The sequence below is a fragment of the Ictidomys tridecemlineatus genome, chromosome 5, assembly GCF_052094955.1.
Source record: "Ictidomys tridecemlineatus isolate mIctTri1 chromosome 5, mIctTri1.hap1, whole genome shotgun sequence".
In the NCBI taxonomy this organism is placed as follows: Eukaryota; Metazoa; Chordata; class Mammalia; order Rodentia; family Sciuridae; genus Ictidomys; species Ictidomys tridecemlineatus.
Genome location: NC_135481.1, coordinates 158,778,081 through 158,805,855, shown reverse-complemented (window position 1 = coordinate 158,805,855; position 27,775 = coordinate 158,778,081). Strand labels below are relative to the sequence as shown.

General features: G+C 37.2%; 3 protein-coding genes across 9 annotated transcripts in view; 1 reads left to right on the top strand and 2 right to left on the bottom strand.

Annotated features, from left to right (window-relative positions):
- The window catches only part of Dzank1 (double zinc ribbon and ankyrin repeat domains 1), a 75,239-nt gene extending 74,925 nt beyond the window's left edge, over positions 1–314 (bottom strand). For 2 of the 3 annotated variants that reach the window (XM_078051350.1, XM_040274067.2), the window contains exon 1: positions 5–148. The gene's annotated coding sequence lies outside the window, so the exon portion shown is untranslated. Of the gene's footprint in view, positions 1–4; positions 149–183 lie in introns of those variants that run through there. The other variant, XM_078051352.1, reaches the window with a different exon arrangement.
- Positions 136–16,221, top strand: Polr3f (RNA polymerase III subunit F). 5 transcript variants are annotated; one of them, XM_040274072.2, is made up of 11 exons: positions 136–232; positions 487–568; positions 2,275–2,392; positions 6,662–6,729; positions 7,081–7,101; positions 7,230–7,297; positions 8,951–9,063; positions 11,550–11,693; positions 11,919–12,026; positions 12,878–13,069; positions 14,121–16,221. In XM_040274072.2, exons 2-11 carry the CDS (start codon positions 507–509, stop codon positions 14,196–14,198), a joined length of 972 nt encoding a protein of 323 aa, XP_040130006.1. In that variant the 5' UTR covers positions 136–232; positions 487–506; the 3' UTR covers positions 14,199–16,221. The 5 variants fall into 5 exon arrangements, with proteins under 5 accessions (XP_040130006.1, XP_021578809.1, XP_005320494.1 ...); XM_021723134.3 differs by lacking the exon at positions 136–232 and having other exon boundaries at positions 352–568; XM_040274073.2 differs by lacking the exons at positions 136–232; positions 487–568 and adding an exon at positions 659–788.
- Positions 16,222–27,541, bottom strand: Rbbp9 (RB binding protein 9, serine hydrolase). Its single transcript, XM_005320436.5, has 5 exons — positions 27,364–27,541; positions 25,769–25,811; positions 24,899–25,004; positions 19,826–19,911; positions 16,222–19,392 (listed from the first exon to the last, which is right to left on the bottom strand). Exons 1-5 carry the CDS (start codon positions 27,460–27,462, stop codon positions 19,166–19,168), a joined length of 561 nt encoding a protein of 186 aa, XP_005320493.1. The 5' UTR covers positions 27,463–27,541; the 3' UTR covers positions 16,222–19,165.
- Positions 27,542–27,775: the final 234 nt, after the last annotated feature.

Below are 27,775 nucleotides of genomic sequence, written 5' to 3'. Positions count from 1 at the left end.
TCACCGCCTCTTGCAGGCTCCTTTGCCGCAGCCCGGGTTACCACAGACGCGGTGAGCGCGCTCCGCCCACTGGGAACTAGGAAAATGATTGGCGGAAAAATCGGCCTCCTAGCAACCAGCCCCGCCCCTGTCACTGGGCGGAGAGATTGGTACCAGCCTGGATCTCTATTCCGAAGGCTTTACCGTAGATATCCAAGAATATGCCTTCCGAGAAATTGGAAAGTGCTAAGAGGTGACGTTGCTACTCGAAATAAGAGAACCAGGTTCTTTTGTTCGACAGGTATTGAAATTGTGCACAAGACGCTATGTCGGCGCCGGCGAGTGGTGCGGAGCAGGCGCGGCTTGGCCGCCTCAAGCCGACAGACTAGCAAGGACCGGCTGCGACAAGAGGAAGAAGGCCCCTCGCTCTGGGGCCTATGCTGTCTTCCGCGGCTACCGGTGTTCTGTGATTAGTAATCCAGTGACTGCGTGTGTCTCTTTCTCCAGGGTTCAGGAACTGAGCCCTAATGGCGGAGGTGAAGGTGAAGGTGCAACCGCCCGACGCGGATCCGGTCGAAATAGAAAACAGGTAAGCCAGAGAGGCTTGGTTCCCGGTTCCAGACCTCCCTTTTCCTCCCGCAGAGGGGCGGTCATTTAGGCAACCGGATCCATTCTCCAGGACTCCTTGGGAGTGGACGGAGCAGGTTGAGTGAGCACGCGGGGAAGTAAAATGCGGCATTCTGAATACCCTTCCCCAGGAGAACAGGACTTCAGAAGTTCCAGACGGGATTGACAGCTTGCCATGATGGGTATAACTGACTTTGCCCGGATGCTGTTTGGTGCACTACCTATGTTAAGGAAATCAGTGCTCTGAAAATAGACCTGCCTTCCCCCCCCCCCCCCCCGCAGTACTTGTGGATGCATATTCTAATTCAGGATTGCTCCATCACTTAAGGGAACTTCTACAATAGAACGTTTGGGCCAAGTTAGGATTCAGTTTGCGATTACAAAGCAACATTAACCCGAAAAGTTTAGAAGAAGTATTGAACTCAGGATTTTAGGGCATCTAAAGCTTTTTCCAATGTTATGTACTCGATAACAGTGAATTCTACATTATCGTATAGTTTTAAGAGACCCTGACTTTCTTAAATTGTTATGAACAACGCATTTATTAATCCTAAAACAAGATTTGGACTTATTTGTTAGGGCTAATTATAAAAACAGGCCCCAGTTATGGTGAATTATCTTAATACTTCCTTATCACTTCCCAAAAGAAGTGTCCACATTATTGGTAATCCACCAGTTGGACCAATTGAAGGTATGATGCCACCACAGCCAGGCATCCCACAGCAGCAAGGAATGAGACCCCTCCCCCCATGCCACTTCATGGTCAGTATGGTGGTCATAAGCAAGCCATGCCAGTTTACTTTCCTGGTGCTAAGCTTCTGTATGGGCAGGAACTGCCTGCCAGTGGTATCCTCTTACCAAGGTGGGCCTCCTCGATCTCCAGTGGGAATGAGACCTCCTGTAATGTCACTAGGTGGCTGTTACTGATCTTGTTTCATCCAGTTTAATAGATTTGGAGAGTAAACCTTTTCTCAACTTGTGGTATTTATATAGCCAAGCTTCTCTCTATGAGGCTTCATTGTGACTTTAACAAACATTATCTTCCCACATACCAGAAACTATTGGACATTTATTTTACATGGGAAAAATTATTTGGAATAATAAAGCAGGAACTTTTCCTGAAGTTGCAAAAAGTCTGCATTTGTTTCTTGCTTACAGATTTACTACTTAATTTTGTTATACTTATTTCAGCTGAGAACATTGAAATCTCAGCTTTAATATTGTTTCTGTTTTTGTTAGACTTTTGTGCTAATTTAAAATTTATATCTGATGAAAAGAAGTGTTCCCCTTAAATAACACTAATAATGTAAAAAGCAACTTCCTCATTTTTTAATTATATTTTTAGTTGTCAATAGACCTTTATTTTATTTATTTATAAATAAAATAAAGGTATTGACAACTAAATTTGATTCTTTATGGTGCTGAAAATCAAACCTAGTGCCTCACACATGACAGGCAATGTGCTACTGCTGAACCCCAGCCCCAGGCCCAGCCCAGCTTCCTCAATTTTTAATATCCTTTGGTTCAAAATCATCATACAAACTCAGAGTATCAGCCAAATGTGAATAAAGGAAAGGCACAATTTCAAACTATTCTGCTTGTACTTCTCTACCACTGCCTCTTGAAGCAGGTGAATATAAATGATATCATTAATACCTTTGTTTCTAGGATTATAGAACTATGCCATCAATTTCCTCATGGAATCACAGACCAAGTAATTCAGAATGAAATGCCTCATATAGAAGCCCAACAACGGGCAGTGGCCATCAATAGACTGTTGTCCATGGTAAGGAGAATCCAACTAGCTAACATAATTATTTATATATTATGATTGTTATTGCCTTCTATTAGTCTTGATGGTTAATTTTATGTTTACACTTGACTGGGAGATGGAATTCCAGGCTATCTTAGCTATACATTATTTCTGGGGGTGTTCTAGAAGAGATTAGCATTTGAATTGGTTAACTGAGGAAAGCACATGGTCCTCCCCAATGTGGATGGGCAGCATCCAGTCTTTGAGGGCCTGAATAGAAGAAAAAAAGTGGAAGAAGGTTGAATATACTTGCCTGACTATTTGAACTAGGACATCAGTTTTCTCCTTCCCTCAGCACTTTTGGTACTTAGGTCTTCAGATTTGGATGGGGATTTATACCATTGTCTCTCTGGTTGTTAGACATTGATCTATACCACTGACTTTGTTGGGTGTTCAGCCCTCAGAAGGCAGAGCATAGGACTTATCAGTCTCTATAATCACACAAACTGATACCTTATAATAAATTTCTTTCTAGTGAAATACAACTATGTATATCTCCTATTAGTTCTTTTTCTCTCAATAACCTCAACTAGTACACTGGACATAAAACCAGAAAGGGTGGGGCTGGGGATGTGGCTCAAGCGGTAGCGTGCTTGCCTGGCATGCGTGGGGCACTGGGTTTGATCCTCAGCACCACATAAAAATAAAATAAAGATGTTCACCAAAAACTTAAAAAAAAAATGTTAAAAAATTCTCTCTCTCTCAAAAAAAAAAAAAAAAAAAACAGAAAATGTGCTAGGATTAAGATATAACTAATAAGACTCCAAGCCAGGAAACAGCTCAGGCTGGCTGAATTGAGAGAAGAAATAATTACGTACCATTTTACAAGATGAACAAAATAAATGTATTCTTTAAAATATTTTTTTAGATGTTGATGGATCTTTATTTTATTCATTTATTTATATGTAGTGCTGAGAATCTAACCTAGTGCCTCACACATGCTAGGCAAGCACTCTACCACTGAGCCATGACCCCAGCCCCTACATGTATTTTTTTAAACTGTTGTGTTTATTAACTTAGTTGGTATGTTAAGGGCACATAGGCATAGTCTGTTCTCAATACCTGTTTACTTCCTGCTGCCAGTTTTGGACCATTTCCTATGAAATATCTCCCCTTTGATTTTCCTGTGAATCATCCCAGAGTCTATTCATTTAGAGTTTCACTCTCCACAGTGTCACTCTGAACTTTTCAGGGGGCAGAAGTAAGACCAACTAAGTGTCAGCAGTCCAATTAAGGGCAGCCTCTGTCCCCAGAGTCATTGCAGTGGGATTTTTCCATGAAGCCCTAGGCCTGCTCTTACCTATTCTGTCCTCCTTAAGAATGGAGGGCAGTGATACCATTCTCCTCCAACTTTCCAAAAATACCCAGTTTGTGGTACTGCATGGTCCAAATTTCTGTCATCAAAACTCCCATTTCCTAAGAAGAGTTTCAGTTTGATTTTACTAGCAGCTAATTAAAAGTTCTGCACTAGGCCTCATGATTGATATACTTTTTTAAATCTTCCAGCTTTGTGAGATTTGTAAGGGCTCTGGATATGGAGATTTGAGATCAGGTTTTGTTAAACCATTTCATTCAGCCTTCCAGCTCAGAGATTGGCAAGCTTTTTCTAAAACGTGCTAAATAGTATATCTTTAAGGATTGGTAAACCAAATGGTTTTTGTTACAATTACTCATCTCTGTCATTTTAAGAAGCAGCAGGCGATGGACAATAATAAAAACAACTGTGACCATGTTGCAATAAAACTTTATTTATTAAAAAAAAAACAAAAAAACAAGCAGTGGACCAGATTGCTGACCTGTTTTAGCCCAAAGATAAAAGGGGTATTGTAATCTCTCATCATTTTACTATGGTAAAAATTTACAGTTCCAGGGAGAATTGTGAAAGGGTTTCTGGGAATTTATGGCAGTAGATTATATTCCTTTTTGTCATCTGACCTCCCTCTGCATTCTTTCTTTCTGAAGATCTTTCTCAGTACCTCCGTCTCTTACCACCTCTGCATCAGCTGACTACTGCCAGTCCTATTGGTTATAGGCTGTAGGCAGTGGTAGAGCTATTGAAGTATTTTGAGCAAACACATGATTATTAACAATCACTAAATATTGTTGATCTTAGCTCTTAATCAGTGCTCAAACTTGAACCACATCTTCATTCCTATTACTCCAACCTGTGTTCAGGCTCTTGGATTTTACCTGGGCTTTTGCAGTAGCATCTTAACTGGCTTCCCTGACTTCACCTGCCAGAGAGCAGCCAGTCTGATCTGCCTTAAATGTAAGTCTGACCCATTTACTCTCCTGCCTCAACACTAGAGATTCAAGTCCAAATTCCTGAGCTTGACAACACTGAACTCCTGTCTTCTTCATCAGGCTTATCTCCTCTACCACATTGCCTCAAAGTTAGTTGTCAGAGGAAACAGATTGTTTTTGATTTGCTGCCACATCAAACTGTTTCATGCCTCACAGCCTTGACTCATGCTGTCCTCCTTGCTTTCTTCACACACTGTCTTCTTGTTACCCTTTTGGACTCAGATCTGCCATTGTCTAGGAAGTCACCCACATCTCTACATTAGGCCATAGCCTTTTCTCTGAGAGACTGTCCACTTTTAACTCTTCCTTCTTTCCTTTCTCCTTTCCCTTCACTGTCTTTCTTTTGCAGTGCTGGGAAGCACTTTCTTATACATGCTAGGCAAACATTCTACCACTGAGCTGTATATCCTCAGCCCTTTTTATTTTTTGAGACAGGGTCTCATCAAGTACCCATACTGGCCTTGAACTTGTAAACCTTCTGCCTCAGCCTCCTGAGACTTCTTACCTCTTTCTTCATGCCAGCTAGATAGTTTTGATGTTAGTTGTGTTTCCCTTTTCGAATTTCTGTTTGTTGCATAGGGTGTGTGTCTCAATGGTAGATGCCTTGTCTAGCATACCTAAGGGCCCTAGGTTTAGTCCCCAGAAAAACATACACACAAAGAATTTATTCCCCCAAATAGTTATCATAACATCTAGCACAGTGTGGATGTTCAGTAAATGTTTATAGGTTGAGTAGACAACTGAATGGAGCCTCCAAATAACTTTGTGGTCCTGCTTTGCCACTTATTGGGATTGGGGGAGGGAGGGGAGGTGTGTGAAGTTCATCCAGTATGTAAGTCAGTTTTCAAGTTCAAGTTAGTCTTTCCAGTCTTAACAACTCAGGAATGGGACCCCCTCAGCCATGGTTTCCCAGAACTGCCAGAAACTCAATAGTGTAATCATCTGGGTTTTCCTAAAGTTAAACCCATGGAAATTCAGAATGACAGCATGCTTTATTTTTGCTTCATTATATAGAAATAATACAACTACAGATCTTTCATTCATTGGTTGACCTTCCTACCCAGCTTTCATATAACACAATAAAAATCATGCATAGCAGTAAATGTCACTGTTAACTTTATAATTTATAATTTATTTTGTCATTGTACCGTAGGATATTGATGCATGTTTAACCTTATCAGAACTTTTTATACAAATTATATTTCATTTTTATGTATGCTATAATTTGGATTTATTTGGATTTGAATATGGAATTTAATTTATTGTTCTAAAGCTGTTTTTAAAATATTCTTCATACAGAAAATAGTGTTGATATTTTGAAATATTTTGAGATGAATCTATTTGAAAAATACATTGGGGTTAGCAATGTAGCTTAGTGGTAGAGAGATTGCCTAGCATACTTATAGGTGACCTTTTGTCAAAACCTAAGTCTCACTTGGTGTGGTGGCACACACCTTTAATCATAGCAACTGGAGAGGATAGGCAGAAGGATTGCAGGTTTGAGGCCAGCCTCAGCAACCTAGCAAAACCCTGTCTCAAAATAAGCAATAAAAAGGGCTGGGAGTGTTGCTCAGTGGTAAAGCACCCTAGGTTCAATCCCCAGTACCAAAAAAAAAAAAAAACCTTAAGTCTCAAATGAGAAACTAAAATTTAAATGGGGAAGATAGAATATTTTACTCTATAATAAACAAAAACATTAAAGAATGCATTAAAGTACGAATGGGATCCTACTAAGTTGTACTCCATGTATGTATAATACGTCAAAATACACTCTACTGTTATTATATCTAAAAAGAACCAATAAAATAAAAAATAAATAAAATTTGGAATTCATAAAAAAAGACTGCATTAACATCTGTCACTGTATTTTATGTAGAAATATATGTGTATGTCTCTAAAATAATTGACTCCTACTTTCTATTAAAAAACTATTATTAGGGTCAGTTGGATCTCTTAAGGAGCAATACAGGCCTTTTGTACAGAATAAAGGACTCTCAGAATGCTGGGTAAGCAACTTTTTTTTTTTTAATTTTAAGAAAGTAAATATTGCAAAAATACTGTGTGTGTCAGGAAAATAAAAAAGCTAATACAATCCTGTCCTGCATATCATCCCTACTTCCTATCATACTTTCCATTTCCCAGAATAACCACTCCTAATAATTTGGTATATATCTTTTCTTCTAACTGTATATAAGTACTCATAGTGATTATATATTTATATATAATCTTTTTCTTTTTCTTTTTTCCTTTTTTTTTTTTTTTTTTAATAAAATTGGGATCTCACTATCCATACTGTTTTGTAACTTGTTTTTTTCACTTACCATATCTTGGACATCTTTTCATGTTGATACATACAGCTCTGTCTCATTCTTTTTAAGGTAAGCCCTTCTTTTTGGTAAATAAGTCAATGTGATGACTTTGTCTGCTAATTCATTTAAGTAGTCATATAGATTATTAGATGTCTTATACCCCTTTGCTTTTTTAATTCTACTTTATTCCCCTACAGTAAAATGAAGGGATCAGACAACCAAGAAAAACTAGTATATCAAATTATAGAGGATGCAGGAAATAAAGGTAAGCATGTGAAGGATGAAATAGAAAAAACATTTGTCTTTGGGGTTACATGTAGGATTGAGATTCTGGCTTCTGGGTAGAGTTTAGTCTGTAGAGTATAATGATGCCATGTGTGTAAAAAGTAGAGGAAACTAATAGAACATGCACTTATGACACACATATGCTTGAAGGACACCTTCTGAATTCTGAACCACATGAATGAATTATCTATGCAAAACTTGTTTTTTACATTTTTACATTCTTAATCTGTTTTATGTTGTTACAGACTGGGAAATTTTTTAAGGAAATTTATTTCTTACAATTCAGGAGGCTGAGAAGTTCCAAGTCCAAGGGCTACATTTAGTTAGAGCCTTTTTGCTGATGGAAATTCTTCATAGAATCCCAAGGTAACACAGGGGATCACTTGATTGGACAGGAAGTTACCCAGAGAGAGCTACATTTATAATAGCCCCTCACTGAGTAGCCCATTGATCCATGAAAAATGACCCAATTACCTCCCAGAGGTCCCACCTCTCAAATATCATTAACGCATGACTTTGGGGATTAAATTTCCAACCTATGAAATTTGGGTCAGGACACATGTGAGCCTGAGTTTCTTCATCTTATTTGTAAATTGAGAGAGAGAGAATTTTTTAATATTTATTTTTCAGTTTTCAGTGGACACAACATCTTTATTCTATTTTATATGGTGCTGAGGATTGAACCCAGTGCCATGCGCATGCCAAGCGGGCGCATTACCACTTGAGCCACATCCCCAGTACCATTGAGTCTTTGATAGTAGCTTACAGATTTCCTTTCCACATATAATATTTATTTCCTTCTTTTAATTATGACTTTACACAATAGGCTTTTAGTGTTTTTGAGAACCATAGACTTTATATTTCTACTTTATAAATATAGTATTGCATAAATAATGGATGTATATGCATGGAGGTGCTCAGCTAAAAGGTTTTTTTTTTTTTCTTCCCAATTGAGGATGGCAGTTGACCCTCTGACCCAAGTATAAGTTTGTTATTCACATTTATAGTCTAGAATGAAAATATCAGGTGACAGAGATTAGGGTGCAGGAAGGGATGAAAGAGATGACATAAGTTAATTTATTAACATTCATGTTTTTGTCTTTCATTACAAAAATGTACTTTTCATATGCCTTTAAGAAGATACCTTCATGGGAGTCTAAGAAGTTTCCAGTTATACTATAAAGAATAGGACTTATTGCTGGGCATAGTGGAGCATGCCTGTAATCCCAGCAATTTGGGAGGCTGAGGCAGGAGGATCCCAAGTTCAAAGCCAGCCTCAGCAACTTGGCAAAACCCTAAGCAATTTAGCATACCTTTTCTCAAAAAATAAAAAGATAAAAAGGGCTGGGTATGTGACTCAGTGGTTAAGCACCTCTGGGTTCAATATCCCCAGTACCAAAAGAAAGAAAAAAGAAAAGAATAGCACTTATTTATTGTTTTGCATAATTTTGTATTTTTTTTTAAATCCAGGGTTGTGTTTTTGTTCATTTTTATCTTAAAACAGTTATGTAAAACATTTTGTTAAAGAATGTACTATAACTATATTTTGGTAGTTTTGGAATGAGATATATGTGATAGGAGTAGAAACAAAAAGCCATAAACACCATAGTGCAACTTATTTTTTTTCTTATAGGAATATGGAGCAGAGATATTCGATATAAAAGTAACTTACCATTAACAGAAATCAACAAAATTCTAAAGAATTTGGAAAGTAAAAAGCTTATCAAAGCTGTTAAGTCTGTAGCAGTAAGTAGTTTTTTCTTTCCCTAAATATTCATTTAAATATGTTGTCCCAAGTATGTTTCAAGTTTTTATTCTTTAAGCTATATTGTGATTTAAAACAACTCAGGAGACTGAGGCAGGAGGATTGTGAGTTCAAAGCCAGCCTTAGCAACAGCGAGGCACTAAGCAACTCAGTGAGACCTTCCTGTCTCTTATAAAAATACAAAATGGAGCTAGGGATGGGGATGTGGCTCAGTGGTTGAGTACCCCTGAGTTCAATCCCCACTACCAAAAGAACAAAAACAAAAAACAAACAAAAAAAAGAAGTAAGGGAGAGGAGGTCAGATAGGGATATCTGAAAAACTAAAAGCGAAGAAAGTGTACATGAGTACTGTACTTGAGTTGATGCAGTTCTTTCCCATGAGGATTCTGGCTAATCATTCTGATACTACCATATATAGTGTATTAGAATTGAATATGTATATAAACGATGGGGGGTGTTGGCTGCGATGCAATTCTGACACAGGTTAAAGGCACAGTCCCCGTCCGCCCTCCAAGAGTATCTTCATTTGAGACACCCGTTGTAAGTTCAGGTCTCCCCAGGCCACCCACACTCTGACCAACTGGCTACAAATTTAGGGGCTCCAAAGACTCCCTCAGATTCAGTAATTTGCTAGAATACTCCTGGAATTCAAGAAAGTGCTGTACTTACCATTACAGTTATGTAGGCTACAAAGAACCAGCCAATTGAAGATATACATAGGTCAAGGACTGGGAGGATTCCAAAATGAAAAAATTTCCATATCTTCCAGAAATATCACCCTCCAAGCACATTAATGTATGGTTACCGAGGAAATTCATCCAAGCATTGATATTCAGAATTTTCACTGGAGTTTTGTTATATTGGTCTGATCAATTGAATGCTTGATGTGCCTGAATTCAAGCTTTAGCCCTGCTCCCCTTCTAAAAGATTAGATTGATGTTCCAACCTTCTAAATCATGTTATTGGGCTTTCCGGCATGGAAAGCTTCCATTCAGAGGTTCATCAAAAGTCACCTTGTTAGCATAAATCCAGGTATGGTCCAAGGGACCAGTAAATAACAAGGAAATATCTTATTGGGAAATTTTAAAAAGTAGTGGTTATTTCCCAGGAATCAAGAGACAAAAATATTCTACTGCCATGTATAACTAAAAAGAACCAAAAAAAAAAAAAGTGAGAGACAAAGGCTAACTAAATTCTTTATTAAATAACAGTAAGATTCAGATTTCTTAGTGTTGGAGTAGAAATAGAAAATTGGAAAGTTAGAGCTAAGTGCAAGGCAGTCCATGTGTAGTGGTTTAGTGTTGGAGATATCATTATGAACTCATGTTTAATGTAAATGGTTACATACAGAAATACTCATTATAGGTATGTATATATACAGGGGTTACAAATCTTGCTCTGTCAGCTAAGAGGGTCTGGAAGTAATGGCACCTCAGTAGCAAATTAATGGTTTCTGATAGCATTTTTCAATAAAGTGACCCAGGACTTCCTGGAGTAGTGGCTGATTCTAGGATGAAGACAGGAAATATACAAGATGATTCTGACATCTTATAGCACCAGAAAGTAAGAAGTGTAAAACACTCATACAATGATTGGGGTATGTCAAAGTGATTCAGAAACCAACTGAAAAGTTTCCAATGCTCAAAGCTAGAAAAATTGGAATAACAGTAGTAGTGGATTGTAATTCAAATTACAAAATAAATATTCATGAGTCTAATATAAGTGTTTAAGAAATTGTCACAATTGCCGGGCATGGTGGCGCACACTTGTAATCCCAGTGGCTCAGGAGGCTGAGGCAAGAGTTTGAGTTCAAAGCCAGCTTCAGCAATGGCAAGGTGCTAAGCAACTCAGTGAGACTCTGTCTAAATAAATTACAAAATAAGGCTAGTGATGGGGCTCAGTGGTTGAGTGCCCCTGAGTTCAATCCCCAATACCACCCCCGCCACCCGCAAAAAAAAGAAAGAAAGAAATTGTCACAATCAAAAGAAGCCTAAGGAGAAATGGCAACTACTTGTGATATGGTGTCCTGAATTGGGAGCAGAAAATGGACATTAGGAAAAAACCAATGAAATATGAATAAAAAATGGACTTTAGTTAATGATAATATCAAGCTGGGTATGGTGGCATGTTCCTGTAACCTCAGCTACAAGTGCAAGTGTTCCTTGCACTTCCCAGCTACCTGGGAAGCTGAAGTGGGAAGATCTCTTGAGCCTAAGAGTAATAGACCATCGTGGGCAACAAAGTGGGACCCTGTCTTCAAAAAAAAATTTATATCAATATTGGTTCATTAATTGTGAAAAGTGCATCATACTAATACATGTTAATAATTACATGAATTATACAGCAACTCTACTATCTTTGTGTAATTCTGCATATCTAAAAGTTTGCTAAAATATAAAGTTTACTTTTTAAAAACTTAATTTTTAGAAACTGTTATCACACATCAACTGTGTGTATTCTTTCCTAGGCCTCCAAAAAGAAAGTATATATGCTCTATAACCTGCAGCCGGACCGGTCTGTGACTGGTGGAGCCTGGTACAGTGACCAGGATTTTGAATCTGAATTTGTAGAAGTGCTTAACCAACAGTGTTTTAAATTCCTACAAACCAAGGTAAGGCATAATTGAGGAAACATAACCACAAGTTATGTTTTAAAAAAGTTTCTTCATAAAGGATGTTTAATCTTATATACTATGTTTTATAAGATTGAAAAGAACTGAAGTTGGTTATTTTTAGTAAACAAATGTGTTCTACTGTTGGTTTGACTCAGTATAAATTGCATTCAGAAAGTGCTTACTACATTCTTGCTTAGATCTCTTATATTCCAACCCCTATAGGCAGAAACAGCACGAGAAAGCAAACAGAATCCAATGATACAAAGAAATAGTTCATTTGCTTCATCACATGAAGTATGGAAATATATCTGTGAACTGGGAATAAGCAAGGTCAGAACTTTCTTATCTCTTTATATAAAATTTATTCTTCATCACAAAGATATAATGTACAGTGTGTACCAAGCATTATTTGACCAGGTCCCTTTTTCAGTAATAGCTATGAACATTCTGCTGAATCTACATTGAGAAAACATTGTCCTAAGCCTTAGGTAAAGGCAGTCATTCCCATTGGACATTGCCTAAACCATTCTTGAGTTTGGGACATAGAGTAGCCAAGTACAGGTCTAGTGGTGCATTTCACCATCCAAAGTCAGAAGTTTGTTCTAACAAGTTCTTCACCTTTGCAGGAATAGTTTAGCATATGTGCAAAACCTCAATCATGACATCAGTTATCATTTATTGGTATTCTTTGCTGCTTACGTGACGTGGCACTTGTTTTTTTTGGGGAGTGGGTGGGTTGGGGGGGTACTGGGAATTAAACCCAGGGCCTTGTGCATGCTAGGCAAGCACCCTACCACTGAGCTACAGCCCAGCCCCTGAAGTAGCACTTGGACAAGTTATTTTCATTTTCTGGACAACAGATTTCTGATTTATAAAGAACTAGAAACTTTGCAAGCATATTAAGAATCTATAAAATTCTTGCCAAAGGTTTCTTTAGGGTGGTGAAGACTTCAAAAGTGTCAGACTCAGCCTGAGGTTAGACTTTTGTCCCTAGCATTTCAGGGGTTTGTGCTAACTTGGAGCGTTGTTCACCCTCCTTGTGCTTTCCATTACTCCTCTCCAGCACAGTGCTTCCCCATTTCACCAAGGAATTGAGACCCTTTACTGTTTATAACACCCTCCAAAAAGATGTCTTCTTATCCTTTATGCATGCCTTCTAATTTATCTTTTTTTTTTTTCAGGTAGAGTTGTCCATGGAGGACATAGAAACCATCTTGAATACACTTATTTATGATGGGAAAGTGGAGATGACTATCATTGCTGCAAAAGAAGGCACAGTTGGCAGTGTAGATGGACATATGAAACTATACAGGGCAGTCAATCCAATCATCCCACCCACAGGTTTAGTCCGAGCACCCTGCGGGCTCTGCCCAGTAAGTTAAAGTGACTTCACTTTACTGCTGGGTGTAAATGTCACAAAGCAAGCACTCCAGTTTTCCCATACTATTTAGAGTTGACCAAGAGCTGTTCAAACCTTCATGCAACCTTGATGAACAGGCCTTTAATGAACAAACTTTGCCTTACATTCTTTCTTGGAATAACCAGGTTAAGGACATTTGCATTTCTTCTCTTGGCCCTGAAATAGACACTTTTTTCTTTTTTTCTTTTTTTTTTTTGATGAGGGCTAATCATTTCATCTAGGGAGGGAAATGAAATTTGTTGAGAATCTACCACTGGCCCAGCATGTTCTTTATGATTTTCATTTTATGGTCTCATTTAATCCTCCTTATGTCCTGGGAGCAAATAGTGTTATTTCCCTCTTAAGAGCAAGGGAATTTAGGCTTCAGAAGACCTAAAAGCAACAATTTAGAAGCAACTGTCAGAATTCAAACCCCAAAATGATGTATTTTTCCCCATATGTCCTAGCACTTTGGTTTATTCATTCCCAGGTGGGTTTTGAGCACCAGCTGTATGCTATAGGCACTGAGGCTACAACAGAGCAAGAGATACTCCCAAGTTCTCATGGATTTATATTCTCAGATTGCTAGTCTGTGCTATATTTCATTTTACTGGCCCTTGTCTATATGCCCAAGCTCGCTCTGTCCTGATTTTAACTCATAGATAAAAGACTAACATTGGGAATTCTGTTTAGCACCCTTCACAAGAAGGAAGATAGCTAAACATGAAGCATTCAGTTAGACTAGACTAAGTCATTCATAGTATAGGACTCTCTTCTTGCATTTCTGTTTCCTCCTGGTAGCCTTTTACTCAATGGGCAGGTAAACATAATCATCTTAATGCATCAGTAAAAGGCCTCCCTTTAAACTATGATCAGAAAGCAGTTCTATTATAATATGGTGTTAAATATACCCCTAATCCTGTTCAATTTTAAAAATTGAGAAAAATATTGTTTTAAATAGTGGTTGGGTCATAGATATTTTTAAAAATTCAGTTTGAATATAAACTTTTTCTTTTTTTTTTAAGGTTTTTGATGACTGCCATGAAGGTGGTGAGATTTCACCATCTAACTGTATTTACATGACAGAATGGCTCGAATTTTGATGGAGAATGATAAATTCTACTGACATTATACAAATGAAGTTGCTTGGAGACCAAATAATTTAATTCATGATGGAACATCAAATTTCCTTGAAAGCAGATTCACAGTAATGGATACAGACTTGCTGCTATGAAAACTTATTTTTTTATTTATAAAGACTAAATTTATATTGGTAGAGAGGCCATCAGAATATGAAACAGATGAGGTTAGTAGTGAAATCTGTTCTTCTATAAATAAAAAAATTGAAGCCCTGGAGAACAACATCTTTTGAAGTTTTCAAGACTTTTGATGGATCAAGGAAAAAGAAACAACAAACCCTTATTTGCCAAGTACTATGGAAATAGCTAGAGCACAAATATTCATTTTAAAGTTATTTATTAAGGTCTTTGTTAAAAAATTTTTACGTCTAGCTCATTACCACCATTTTTGTTTCCTGTTTTCTCAGTAGTTTCATTGAGAAGAAATTAAAAATGATGAAGACAGGAACAGCACAAGAGTATATGAAATCTTGAAGAAGCATTAAGTGAGGGAGAGTAGGACATTCCTTTTCTACACACTATTGATTCCTTCCTATATCAGTAATATTCTTTTGAAGGATTGTGCTACCATACCTCAAACCCAAAGGATGAATATTGTCAAGGATGTTTCAGTGCGTAAATATTATCATTTTCATCATAAAGAGAATATTTTCACTTTTCCTTTGTTAAAGTCTTACAAGCTTCATTATGTGGCTCAAGTGTATTCTTCACCAGAATTTCCCTGGATTCTTATATGATGTCTACAGTGTTTATGTGTCTGAACTCTCCCATCCCTGCAGATTCAGATGTTAAAATCTAATGCACAATGTGATGGTATTTGAGGCCTTTGGAAGGTAATAGTTTGAGGATGGAATACTCAAGAAGGGAATGTGTGCCCTTTTAAAAGAACCTAGAGAGCTCTTATTGTACCTTCTGCCCTGTGAGTACACAGGGAGAAGACAACCATTGGTGAACCAGGAAGTGGTCCTCACCAGACACAAAATTTGCCAGTGCCTTGATCTTGGATATCTCGGGCTACAGAATTGTGAGAAATAAATTTGTTGTTGATAAAACACAAGTCTGTAGTATTCTGTATAACACACAGAAGGGATTAAGACAATGTGTATACATTTAACTAGAACTGAAACCAAAAAAAAAAAAACCTTGCCTTCCATTCATACTTTATTTTGAGGGTGATGGGGACAGTTCTTACCCTGTTTTAGATTTGTTTCTTTTCCTTTCTCTGTTCTAAAACTCATAGTGTCACATAATCAAAAAAAGCCACTACTGTGTAACTGTCCTGAGATCAATTAGCATTCCCAGTTCTAGTCGTCAGTATAGAAAAGTATAGTCATCCAGTGTAGAAAACTCTAGGTTATTTGATGTGTTGTTGCACAGAAGGTAGGTATACAGCTTTTTAGGATCTCAGCGGTTGTGGTTTCACTTTGTAGTTTTTGTCCAGGCCAGACCCACAGAACCAACAACCTAAGGGAATTCACACACAGCTCCTCTTGCAGGCCTAATTCTAACACAAGTTTGGAGATGTTCTAAGGGGACAAGATTAGACTAGTTATTTTAAAATAACTGGTAAAATTCATCTCAGTATTCAGTTTTTATCATAAATTCTGTGGCCAGCTCCATAAAATTCACATTTAATGACAGGAATTCCTTATAATAAAAATCATTCATGTATTAGATGAATATAAGTTATAAAAAGATCTGGAAGCCTAAATCTACAGAGGATTTTTCTTCTAGTGAGAATTGGAATGGTAAGAATAATGTCTGTCCTTCTTGGAACTTACCTATCAAAGAGACACTAGTCTTATTTAATAAGAAAACTGAATTTGGATGAGAGTAGAAATGGGGAGATGGAACCAATTTGTGTTTTAAATGTAGACTTCACAATGTGTCTTAATAGCCAGTGATTGGTTTTTAAAATTTACAACCAGTGTCTAAAACAAAAAAGTATTTCCTGCCTTGTCAAAATAAAGAGACCCTTTAAACTTAATTTTGCTATAGTTTGTATTTTATTCTGAATATTAACTGAAGGAAAAACAGACAATAATTTTAAAATACAGCACCTCAGATATATATTCAATGGATTAATTATTCTACAGAGATAACCTGGGACCAAAACATGATAAACTCATGACAATATCAAAAAATTAAATTTGTAAGTGAAATCCTCTAATACTTAGTTGATTTCCTGTAAGAACAATTAAGTTCCTTACTACTAGGTTTTAGATATTTGTTCACCTGGGGATAGATGACTCCTCAGACTTTCAAGGAAGTCTCTGTTTAATAATGATTTATGGATTATCAAATTCTGAGATTCCATGATTTTATGGTTTTTAATGAATTAACATATATTCTCATATGAAACTTGGATTCAGTTTGGCAATGAACAAAATTTAAAGTTATTACTTGATGGTAATCAGCTAAGGAAAGTAGTCAAAACAAGTAATTTTGGGACTTAGAATGTATCTCAGTGGGAAAGCACTTCCCTAGCATGTTTGAGGCGCCAAGTTTGATTCCTAGCACCACATCACACAAAAATAATTTCAATGAAGTCACTTTTACTTTGAACTATTAGAGGTGGGTGAAGAAAGCCCTAGACTAGTGCTGACCATTAGTTTTCTATGATGGAAATATTCTATAGTTGCTGTCTTCATAACAATCATTAGCCACTTGTGGCTGGTGAACACTTGAAATTTGGCTTGTGTGACTGAACTGAATTTTTTATATTTTAACTACTGTTGTTACTGCTCATACTGGGCAGCAGAGCTCAATAGTCATATGTCTAACTTAATTGCTCTTACAGGAATAAAGAATATTCCTCAACTGTATACATTTGGGGGTTTTTTCCCCATGGAGGAAGAGGAAAACATTGTAAACTGATGTTCTAAAAATAAGTGTTTAAAGAAAGAAAGGACTTTAGAAAACAAGACAGTAATAAAATACTATTTCCAAATAATTCAAATAGAATCAATCTTTGATTATAGGTTTGATCTATTCAACTGCTGAATCTAATCATCTTTTTACTAGCTTGACAAATAAGTTGTTTTAAATCTTATTTATTTTAATGATTAAAGTAATACATGTTCAGTGTTACAAATTCAAATAACCACATGGTGAATAAAGGAAAATGAGGACATCTACTACACTACCTACCAAATTCCCTTCTCCCAAAGATAATTGTTGTCAAAAGTTTAGAATGTCTTTTCTGACTTTTTTCTATGTCTAAGTACATGTAGAAACTAAAACCTTTTCAGGTTAAAATAATGGTTCTTGAATCCCTTCAGGGATAAACAATGTGGCAAATCACATTTCTGCATCAAATTCAAGCTCTCTAACATAGAGTGTAAATTCACAGAAATTGTGTTAGGCAATACTTAGGCATTATAATAGCCAGAAAATGTTGAGAAATGAAAAAGGGTTTCTTTGTGGTTGTGGGTTTTTGTTGTTGTTTTTTATTTTTAATTTTTTTTTAGTTGAAGATGTACACTATACCTTTGTTTCATTTATTTTTATGTGGTGCTGAGGATAGAACCCAGTGCCTTCCACGTGCCAGGCAAGCACTCTACCACTAAGCTACAACCCCAGGCCCCTGTTTATTCTGAGGGAGTAGGATCAGAAGAAAAATCTTGGAATGATGCTTGAAAGAGATCTTTAGGAAGTCAAAAGGTTGAACTCTACATAACCATACTTGGAATAAGACTTTGTAACAAAATCCATATTGTTCCCATGTTCTTCATCCTTTAATTATGTTTGTTGTGTTTTTTACTTATGTTTTTCTTGTGCTTTGTAGAGAATCATCTGTGTCACTTGGCTAATGGATGACTTGGATTTTATCTTGTCATATTTTAAAATTTCTTGGTTTACAGTGTTGTTGCCAACTAACATAATCCATAAGGAAAATGATGCATATATATAACATACACGTATATATACATTTCCTAAATTTTAAAAAACTAAGATTTTTTTCCTCAAAATGTCAGTCGGCTGAGCACAGTGGTAGATGCCAGTAATCCCAGCAATTCAGGAGCTGAGGCAGGAGGATCACAAGTTTGAGGCTAGCCTGGGCAACTTGGCAAACCCTATCTCAAAAAATAAAAAAAGGAAGGGTGTTGCTCAGTGGCAAAGCACCCCTGGGTTCAATTCCCAGTAACAAAAAAAAAAAAATTAAAGAAAATTGGCAACACCTTGTCAATTTCCTCAAGGCAACCAATTCAGAAAGGACATAGCTCTCCACATGACCCTGATCTTACCAGTCTTGTCTTACAAAAATTCATCACCTTTGCTGATATACAGATAGCCTGTGCTCCTGCTCCCTGCAAGACTCAGGGAGATCTCTGACCCAGCATCATTATGTGTTGGTCTCTCAACCTGTCTGAAGGACCAAGGGGCAGTGGGTAATGGCAGGGGTAAAGGCCCAAGTTTTGAGTCATTTACTCCCTCTTTACAAAATTCAGAGCTGATTGAATTACAAGTTAGTGAGTTGAGCTCTAAGCCAACACTCTGGACCTTTAGTCATATTTTCTCTCCCCAATAAAACAGAAAAGTTTTATTTCAAAGAGGAAAAGAATACTATTCTATAACATATATGAAAATCTATTTAGTTTTAATCTGGACTGAGAATCAGGACACCTGGTTTCCATTTCTGACTTTAGCTCTTTGGATCAATAAGGATGGAACTACCTGTAGGTCCCCAACCAAATAGGGAAAAACAAACAAACAAACAAAAAAAAACCCCTGCAGTTCAGAACAATTTGGGAAAATTTAGATACTACAGAAAATGGAAATGTTGTCTGTAACTCAGTGTGATGTTGAAACTTGTGTTTGTTTTTCAGGCACTTTTGGAACTAAACTGGATGTTTTATGTCTAGTTATTGTCTGATAATGGAAGTTATTACTCTGCTCCTATATGGGAATACAAAACAGCAAGCACCAGATTATGCTGGTACTTTCAGCACAGACTTTACCACATTGATCAGTTCATGAAACTCTGTGTTCTGAAAGTGGCCGCGATCAGTGAATTTGTACAATTTGGCTTCCAACTTATCTGCCACTTCTTGTTGTTCCTTCCAGGGAAGGAAAGGATCATCAGTGGAGCCAAACTGCACAATGTGAGGGCAATTGGCCTTGATCTTCTCCCACTGCCAGGGACGGTTGAAGTATCCTATGGGGGGGGGGGGAATAACCTGTCAATGCCCATGAATAATCTCCATTTCAGACATTATGGAATATCCAGTGGAGACCCTCACAGAGACACAAAGGATCAGGATCCATGGATGAACGAGAAGCACTTTTTCTTTTTTCTACAAGGCTTTCAGATCATGGCTATTTGTAAAGAGGGAGTAAATAACTCAAATAAAACCAGCCCTCTCAGAATTTTGGCTGTAAAGAGGTCTATTACCTTTCAAACTGCCTTACATCAAAAGATAGGTGATAAATCTTTCTCATGCTATTAGATTTCCTTCCTCCATCCCTCCGTTTCGTTTACTTAATTTAATTTTTTTTTAAATTTAGCTTATCTGAAAGAGTACTATTTTATAGTCTGAACAAATAGCCCTGTCTAGAAGGACTTTTGGGATTTCTGCCTTCAGACTTACCACTTGCACGCTCATTTTCATCCCCCAAATCTGATGTGTATGCAGACACTAATATAATAGCATATACTCGATGTGTTTCTGCATATCTGGAAACAGAAAAATTATGTCAGTTAATATTTAAAATCTGATTATCAAAAAAATCAATAAGCCATACATGTATGATTGCACAAATAGTATGTCTCTACACTATGTACAACCAGAGAACTGAAATGTTGCACTCCATTTGTGTATTATGAATTGAAATGCATTCTGCTATCATGCACAATTAAGTAGAACAACAACAACAACCAAAGTCAACAAGCCACCTAACTCATTTGATTACAGGAAGCATGCTATTGCAGTTGTTATGAAAAATAGCAAGGAAATTGTAGGACAAGCCCAACCCTGGCTGCTTGATGAACTCCTCCTCATTTTTCAAGAAAGTTCAAAGCTCTGATGTGTGCATTCATCCACCTTTAATATGCATTGGTATTGTTTTTTTTCCCCCAGATCTGCATATTCCCCGCTAATCCCCAGAGGACTTGATTCAGGGAGTTGGGGATAATGCCCAGGAATCTGTACTTTAAGGGGATGATATCTCCCCCAACCCAGATGACTCTAATGCAAGTGATATATGAACCATATCTTAAGAAACACAGCCTATATGAGAAATGTACCTCTATTATCACACTTTCCACACTGCATTATATTATTCATTTGTTATGTATTACATCTTTGTTCCCCATTAAACTGCCAGCTCCTTAAAAGGAAGCTTGAGCATTGTTGATCTGTCTCTGATACCTAGTATAGTGCCCAGCAAGTAGATACCCAATTACCTATCTTTAGATAGTACCATTACTCAGCAAAGACTTGGCTAAGGAAAGAGGTGGAATAGGAATTGTTTGAAGATGCTTCTGTGGCACAAAACTTTTAGGGTTGGTATTTTGTTCCTTGGTATAAACTTTTCCTCCCAACTGTTTATTTTTTAAAATAGAAAAGCTGAAAGAACAAGAAAAAGCTAAATTTATTGCATTTTTTACATTTCACCCTTACTTTACAATGTATTTCTCAAGAACAAGATCTTATATAGCTGCAGTACCACTATTATACCCAATTAACATTGATAAAGTAATTATCTATATTCATTTTCTCCCAACTATACCAAAAATATCCTTAAAACTGTTTTACACTCCTAGATCATCAAAGATCTTGCATTGCATTTTATTTTCATGACTCCTAAGTCACTTTTAAATCTTTCATTTTAAATGACATTGTTCAGTAAGATTTTAGACCAGTTGTACACTATTCCCTAATCTGAATTTGTTTTCCCATAACTAGACTGAGATTCAATATTCTTGGTCATGTGTCCTTCCAACTTCATCCTTCCAGGGACACATGATGTCAGTCTGTCTCATTATTGGTGAGGTTAAATCTAATCACTTGTTTAAGATGACATCCACCAGCCATCTCCATTATTATAAAAGCACAATTTCCCCTTTGGGATGAATAAGTAATGTAGGGTGGTTCTCTGTGATTGTGTCAGTTTCCTTTCTCCTATAACCTTATACTGACAGTTTGGGCACCGTTTTTCCCCTTGCCTCCCTTAACTTCAGAATATAATTCTTAGGAGGTTGTTGACAATCCTGCAATAAATCCAGAGGTCATTAAAAGAAGGCACATCTTTATAGCCTGTGGCTTAAGAAAAATTCAGTTGACCTTGAATTTGGACAGATTTCAGCAAAAAAGGAATCTCTTCATTTTCTAGGCACCCCCTGGCAGCTTGTTAACATCTTATACTATATTTATACCACTATTTCATTTCACTAAAAAGCATTATTATTCCTGCAGTTTTGATCATTATGGCTAATCGGTTATGAAACTTGGCAAGATTTCCTAATGTGGTTCATGTGATATCCTGAGTGATTGCTTGGGGCACGTGGCAACCAAATAAAAACTATTGTCCTCTGTCATCCAGTTTAAGAAACTGCCTGATAGGCTACTCAGCCAGCTTAAGTCTCTACCCCTAAGGTGAAGGGAGAGATGTGATGTTCTAGTGGACAGCACCAGGGATATACCCACAAATCCTAAGGACAGGGAGGGGGCAAGTAGGTAGGGGTAACAGCCCCAACCCTCTAAGAAAAACTTATTAAGCATCTACAAGGTTCTCCTCTAAGCAGTGAGGTATCAATGTCAGAGTTACAAGGGCTTACATTCTGTTGGCAAGAAATAAACAGGATGTCAGATGATGAAAAGGCTACAGATAATAGGCTATAGGAGGACAGGAGCCAGAGGGTGAGGATGCTGTTTCATACACAGTGATTGAAAAGACACTACCATAAGCAGACATTCAAGCAGACTGAAAGGGGAAGAAAAAGCCATACAGATAACTAGGGGCAGTGTCCCAAGAAGAAAACCAAGAACAAGTGTTTGCTGATGACATAAAAGATTAAAAAATAGAAAAACAACAACAAAACTCCACCAGAAGAGCTTATAAATGAATTTAGCAAAGTAGCAGGACACAAGATCAACACCCATAAATCAATAGCTTTCCTATACTCCAAAAGTGATTTGATTGAGGAAGAAATCAATCAGGAAAATCATAATCTAAAAAACAAACAAACAAACAAACAAAAAACCTTGGCATTATGAAGGAGGTAAAAAAGCTCTACAATGAAAATTATAGAACACTGAAGAAAGGAACTGTAGAAAACCTTAGAAGATGAAAAGACAACCCATGTTCTTGGATAGGCAGAATTAATATTGTCAAAATGGCCATACCACCAAAAGCAAAATACAGATTCAATGGGGCTGGGGATGTGGCTCAAGCGGTAGCGTGCTCGCCTGGCATGCGTGCGGCCCGGGTTCAATCCTCAGCACCACATACCAACAAAGATGTTGTGTCTGCCGAGAACTAAAAAATAAATATTAAAAAAAAAAATACAGATTCAATGCAATACCAATCAAAATACCAATAACATTCTTCACAGAATTAGAAAAAAACAATTTTAAAATTCATTTGGAAGTATAAGAGAGCCAAAATATCCAAAGCAATACTAAGCAAGAAAAGCGAAGCAAGAGGCACCGCAATATCTGATCTGAAATTATACAACAGAGCTGTAGTAACAAAAATAGTGAGATATTAGCACCAAAATAGACATAAAGACCAATGGAATAGAATACAAGACATAGAGAAAAGCCCACAAACCTATAGTTGTCTGATATTTGTCAAGGATGCCAAAAATATATCTTGGAGAAAAGATAGCCTTTTTAATAAATGGTGCTGGAAAAACTGGATAGGTGTATGTAGAAAAATGAAATTAGATCCCTATCTTTCACCCTGCACAAAACTCTAATTAAAATGGATCAAAGACTTAGGAATTAGACCAGAAACCTTACAACTTCTAGAAGAAAACACAGGGTCAGCACTCCATTATATAGATGCTGGCACAGACTTCCTTAACAAGACCCCCAAAGCATAAGAAAGAAAACTGATAATCAGTAAGTGAGATGCCATCAAACTAAAAAGCTTCTACACAGCTAAGGAAACAAGAGCTTGAAGAGAGAGCCAACAAAATGGGAGAAAATCTTGGCCAGCGACTCCTCCAATATCCAGAATATACAAAGAATTCAAAAAACTTAATACCCAAAATACATACATACATATCCAATCAATAAATGGGCAAAAGAATTAAACAGAAACTTCTCAATAGAAGAAACACAACAGGCCAATAAATACATGAAAAACTGTTCAACATCTCTAGCAATCAGGGAAATGCCAATCAAAACTACGCTAAGATTTCATCTCACTCCAGTCAGAATAGCAATGATAAAGAATACAAATAACAAGTCAGGCACAATGGCACACACCTATAATCACAGCAGCTCAGGAGGCTGAGGCAGGAAGATCTCATATTCAAAGCCAGCCTCAACTTAGCAAGACCCTAAGCAACTCAGTGAGACCATGTCTCAAAATAAAAATACAAAATAGGGCTGGGGATGTGGCTCAGTGGTCAAGTGCCCCTGAGTTAAACCCTGGTACCAAAAAAAAAAAAAAAATGCTGGTGTAATTGTGGGGAGAAAGGATACTTATACATCATGGGTGGGACTGCAGACTAGTACAACCACTCTGGAAAGCAGTTTGGAGATTCCTCAAAAAACTAGGGATGGAACCACCATATGACCTCACTATCTTGACTCCTGGGTATTTTCCAGATCTAAAATCAGCACACTACCGAAACATAGCCACATTAGTGTTTATAGCAGCAGAATTCACAATAGCTAAATTATGGAAGCAACCCAGATGCCCATCAAGAGATGAATGGATCAAGAAATTGTGGTATTTCTACACAATGGAGTTCTACTTAGCCATAAAAAGAAAGAAATTATGGCATTTGCCAGTAAATGGATAGAAATGGAGAATATCATGCAAAGTGAAATTAGTCACATTCAGAAACTCAATGGTTGAATGTTTTCTCTTATATTCAGAAGCTAGAGTAAAATAAAGGAAAGGGGAGGAAAGGATAAGATTTATATAAAGAACCAATCCAATATAAAATAATAGAGGAGGAAAAAGGAAGTCTAGTAGAGGAAGAAAAAGAGGAGGGGAAGGGCAGGAGGGAAAAGGGGAGATCATGAACTAATAGATTTCTGTGCATGTATGAATTTGGATGAAACCAACTGCTTATGTATAACCATAAAACTCTAATTGAAAAAAAAAAGCAAAAGAAAACCAAGAGCAAGATAAAGAAGGAATGTACTTGGCATGTTCCAGGAGTTGCAATGAGGTCAGTATACCTGAGAAAAAGGGTGAGGAGGAGAAAGGGTGGCAAAGACATCAGAGGTAAGTGACAGGAAGCTGCTGAGGTTTGGAGACAGCAGCTTCCTGTCACTCAGATTTTAAGTCTCACTGCATCCCCATAAGTATTTTTTTTCAAGCCATTAAAAAAACTAAGAAGGAATAAAGATAGGTTATGTTACCACTTTTGAGGTCAGCACTATTTCCTCTGTAATGGAAACCTAAGGTATATACAGGTATTTCCCAAGGAAGTATGGCTGGAACTCATGACAGGGCTGGCAGTTCAACAAAGATCTCACCTCATGGCTGCAATGGCCCCAGAACTGTGGCCTATGATGATGGTCCTCTCATCACAGTGTAGCTCTGTCTCCATGAAAGGCAGCCAGATACTCTCTCGAGCTGTAACTAAGGTTCAAGGTAAAGAAAGAGTCTGTGATTGGATAGGGAACAGTCTCAATCTAATGCCACCCCATCTTTCTAAGATACAACCATTTAGCAGTGCACAGCTTTTAAACTGCATGATCACAATAGAAAATGGGCTATTTTAACTGAGCCCATGATGTGTGTGATGTGAACTAAAATGCTCAAATCCATAGTTTTGGTAAATAGTTTTGCTTTTGTTTTTTTACCATGTTATGTTTGAAGAACACTGAAGAAATAATAAAATATAACTGAAACTTTAAACTTTCAAGCTTAATAAAAATATTCTTAAGTTCTAAGATTCACATACATACATATTCTTTTTTTTCCTGAAACAAGTCATAGATATACCCAGAACAAAAGGGACAATATTACTTATTTTTTAATATTAGGGTCTCAAATAGAGGCTGTAAAATTTTATCATGCTTCTGTCTCATATGGAATACCCACAAATTTTGCCTGAATGTAGACTTATAGAAGAGAAAATTCAAAATTAAAATTTTACCATGCCCAGGTTATTTTCTTGATCCTTACTAGAAACTTCCATGGTTTTTGGTTTATATCCTTCTCCCTAAGCTACTTGCTTTATTCAAAACACACACACACACACACACACACACACACACACACACACACACACACACCCCCCTTTAGTTTCTCTACTATGATATACCTGGTCTCTTCCCCCCAAAATGGTAGGATCCAAAACCAACAAGATGATGCTATTTAAAAAGAAGTTTAAAACTTACTTGGGTCAGGCATGTTTTTAGCCAGACACTGGAAACCAGGTATCTATGATATGAGGGGGGTAAAAAAAAGCTATAATTAAAATATTAATTGCAACTAATATTTTCAAATAAGAAAAAAAAAGACACCTGATATGATCTTCATCAATTCAATAAGTGTTTGCTTATATTATGGAATAAAGTGATGATAAATAATGCTACAGAATAACACATGAATACACATCCTTCCTCATAAACTCCAGCTAACCAGCTCTGTAGATCCCTACAGAAATAGACCTATATTTGCATTTTCACATCTGTATTTATCTCTAAGGTCTATATCTATAGAGAAGGCATAAATGAATGTTTTCTAGACAGATTGAGCTGGAGCCAAACAGATTGTGCCCCAGGTTGAAGGTAAAACATGGTACGGAAATACGATACAGAAAGTTGGATATCACATCCTCTTGAACAGCTCCAGCCCTGACCCTCCAGCCCTGGTTTGTAGCTCTGCCTGTGGCTTTCTGCCACAACCCAGAAATTCTATTCCAGAGACCTTCTATTCTTCTGAATTTATTCACTCTATTGAATTTCTCTGAAATTCTATTCTACAGGTCAACTCAGGAAACAATCTTACTGCTGGATTATGGAAGAGGATTTAAAAACAGTCAAAATGTGCAAGACATTTTGCACAGTAGAATACCGTTTTCACAAAGAAGCCAAACAATATAGTTTTTAAAGAATACATGAGTTTTAAAAATAATTTTCAAGAGCTGGGGATGTGGCTCAAGCGGTAGTGTGCTCGCCTGGTATGTGTGCAGCCGGGGTTCGATCCTCAGCACCACATACAAACTAAGATGATGTGTCCGCTGAAAGCTAAAAAATATTAAAAAATTCTCTCACTCTCTTAAAAAAAATTGAAACGTCTGTTTAAAAAAAAATAATAATAATTTTCAAAAAGAAAAGCAAATGAGGGCTGGGGTTGTGGCTCAGCCAAGCACGTGCGGGGCCCCAGGTTTGATCCTCAGCACCACATAAAAATGGATAAATAAAGATACTCTGTCCAACTAAAAAATAAATATTAAAATATAAAATGAATATTAAATATTAAATTATTAAAATATTAAATAAAATATTTTTTAAAGAAAAATGAATTTCAGGATGGCAGAGGGATGGAATACCAGGCATATAAATCATTTAGAAGATAGTATGGTGATACATTATATTAAGCTTCATAATTTACACACATATGTCCTTATTATATATTGACTTTTTTTTTAACTGGAAGCAGGACGCAATAAAGAGATGTAAAATTACTTGGGAAGTCTCAAATTTGAACTATCAACAGATGGGGAGGGATGGGGGTTTGGTTTCTTTAATTTTAAATGCTTCCTTTTACTCTAAAAACTGAGCTCTAAGAAAAGTCATTGCCAACCAAAATCTTGACCACTAGTTGTAGAGTTTGAGAGAGGGCAGCAAAGGGGGAGGAATAAAACACTCAGGGCTTTCTTGGAGGTGGGGTGGATATATGTTTAAACTTCAGTCCTGTGTCTCCTCACTCCCTCCTCTCTGCTCCAGGCTGACTTTCCAGAGCAGAGAGGCATATATATGTCTCTTACCTGCTCCAGCCCCCTTTTCACCCAGCCATACCAGCCGTGGGTGGCCACATCCCCATCTCCATTCCCAGGAACAATCACTGCCTTGTTAGGAGAAGCCATGAGTGCAGAGAGGCCAGAGACTGCCAGTAGCAAGCAGGTTGTGCTGTCCTCAGAGCCAAGACTGTATCCGGCCAGGACCCTGCACTAAGGCATTCTGGGAATTGTAGTTCTGGAGAGCCAATGGGGCAGCTCTTTAACTCTGGCTTTCCTGGCTGGCAGCCTGTGCCAATTCCCATCAAATTTTCCTTTATTTGCCAAACCTTGCCAGTTTCCATCAAATGCAAATAATTTTCTGCTTGCCTTTTACTAGTGCTCTTGTCCACCCCTCCCTTATTTAGAACAGGCTGTTACATGCCCAGAATTTGTTACTTTG

Bases quoted from the DNA above. Each gene is read 5' to 3' on its own strand.
- Polr3f (XM_040274072.2), top strand. From the start codon at position 507: ATGGCGGAGGTGAAGGTGAAGGTGCAACCGCCCGACGCGGATCCGGTC. The intron at 569-2,274 runs GTAAGCCAGAGA...CTTTGTTTCTAG, and splicing joins CCGGTCGAAATAGAAAACAG to GATTATAGAACTATGCCATC. The intron at 7,298-8,950 runs GTAAGCATGTGA...TTTTTCTTATAG, and splicing joins AGAGGATGCAGGAAATAAAG to GAATATGGAGCAGAGATATT.
- Rbbp9 (XM_005320436.5), bottom strand. From the start codon at position 27,462: ATGGCTTCTCCTAACAAGGCAGTGATTGTTCCTGGGAATGGAGATGGG. The intron at 25,005-25,768 runs GTAAGTTTTAAA...CTTGAACCTTAG, and splicing joins TAAAAACATGCCTGACCCAA to TTACAGCTCGAGAGAGTATC. The intron at 19,393-19,825 runs GTAAGTCTGAAG...CCCCCCCCATAG, and splicing joins TGAAAATGAGCGTGCAAGTG to GATACTTCAACCGTCCCTGG.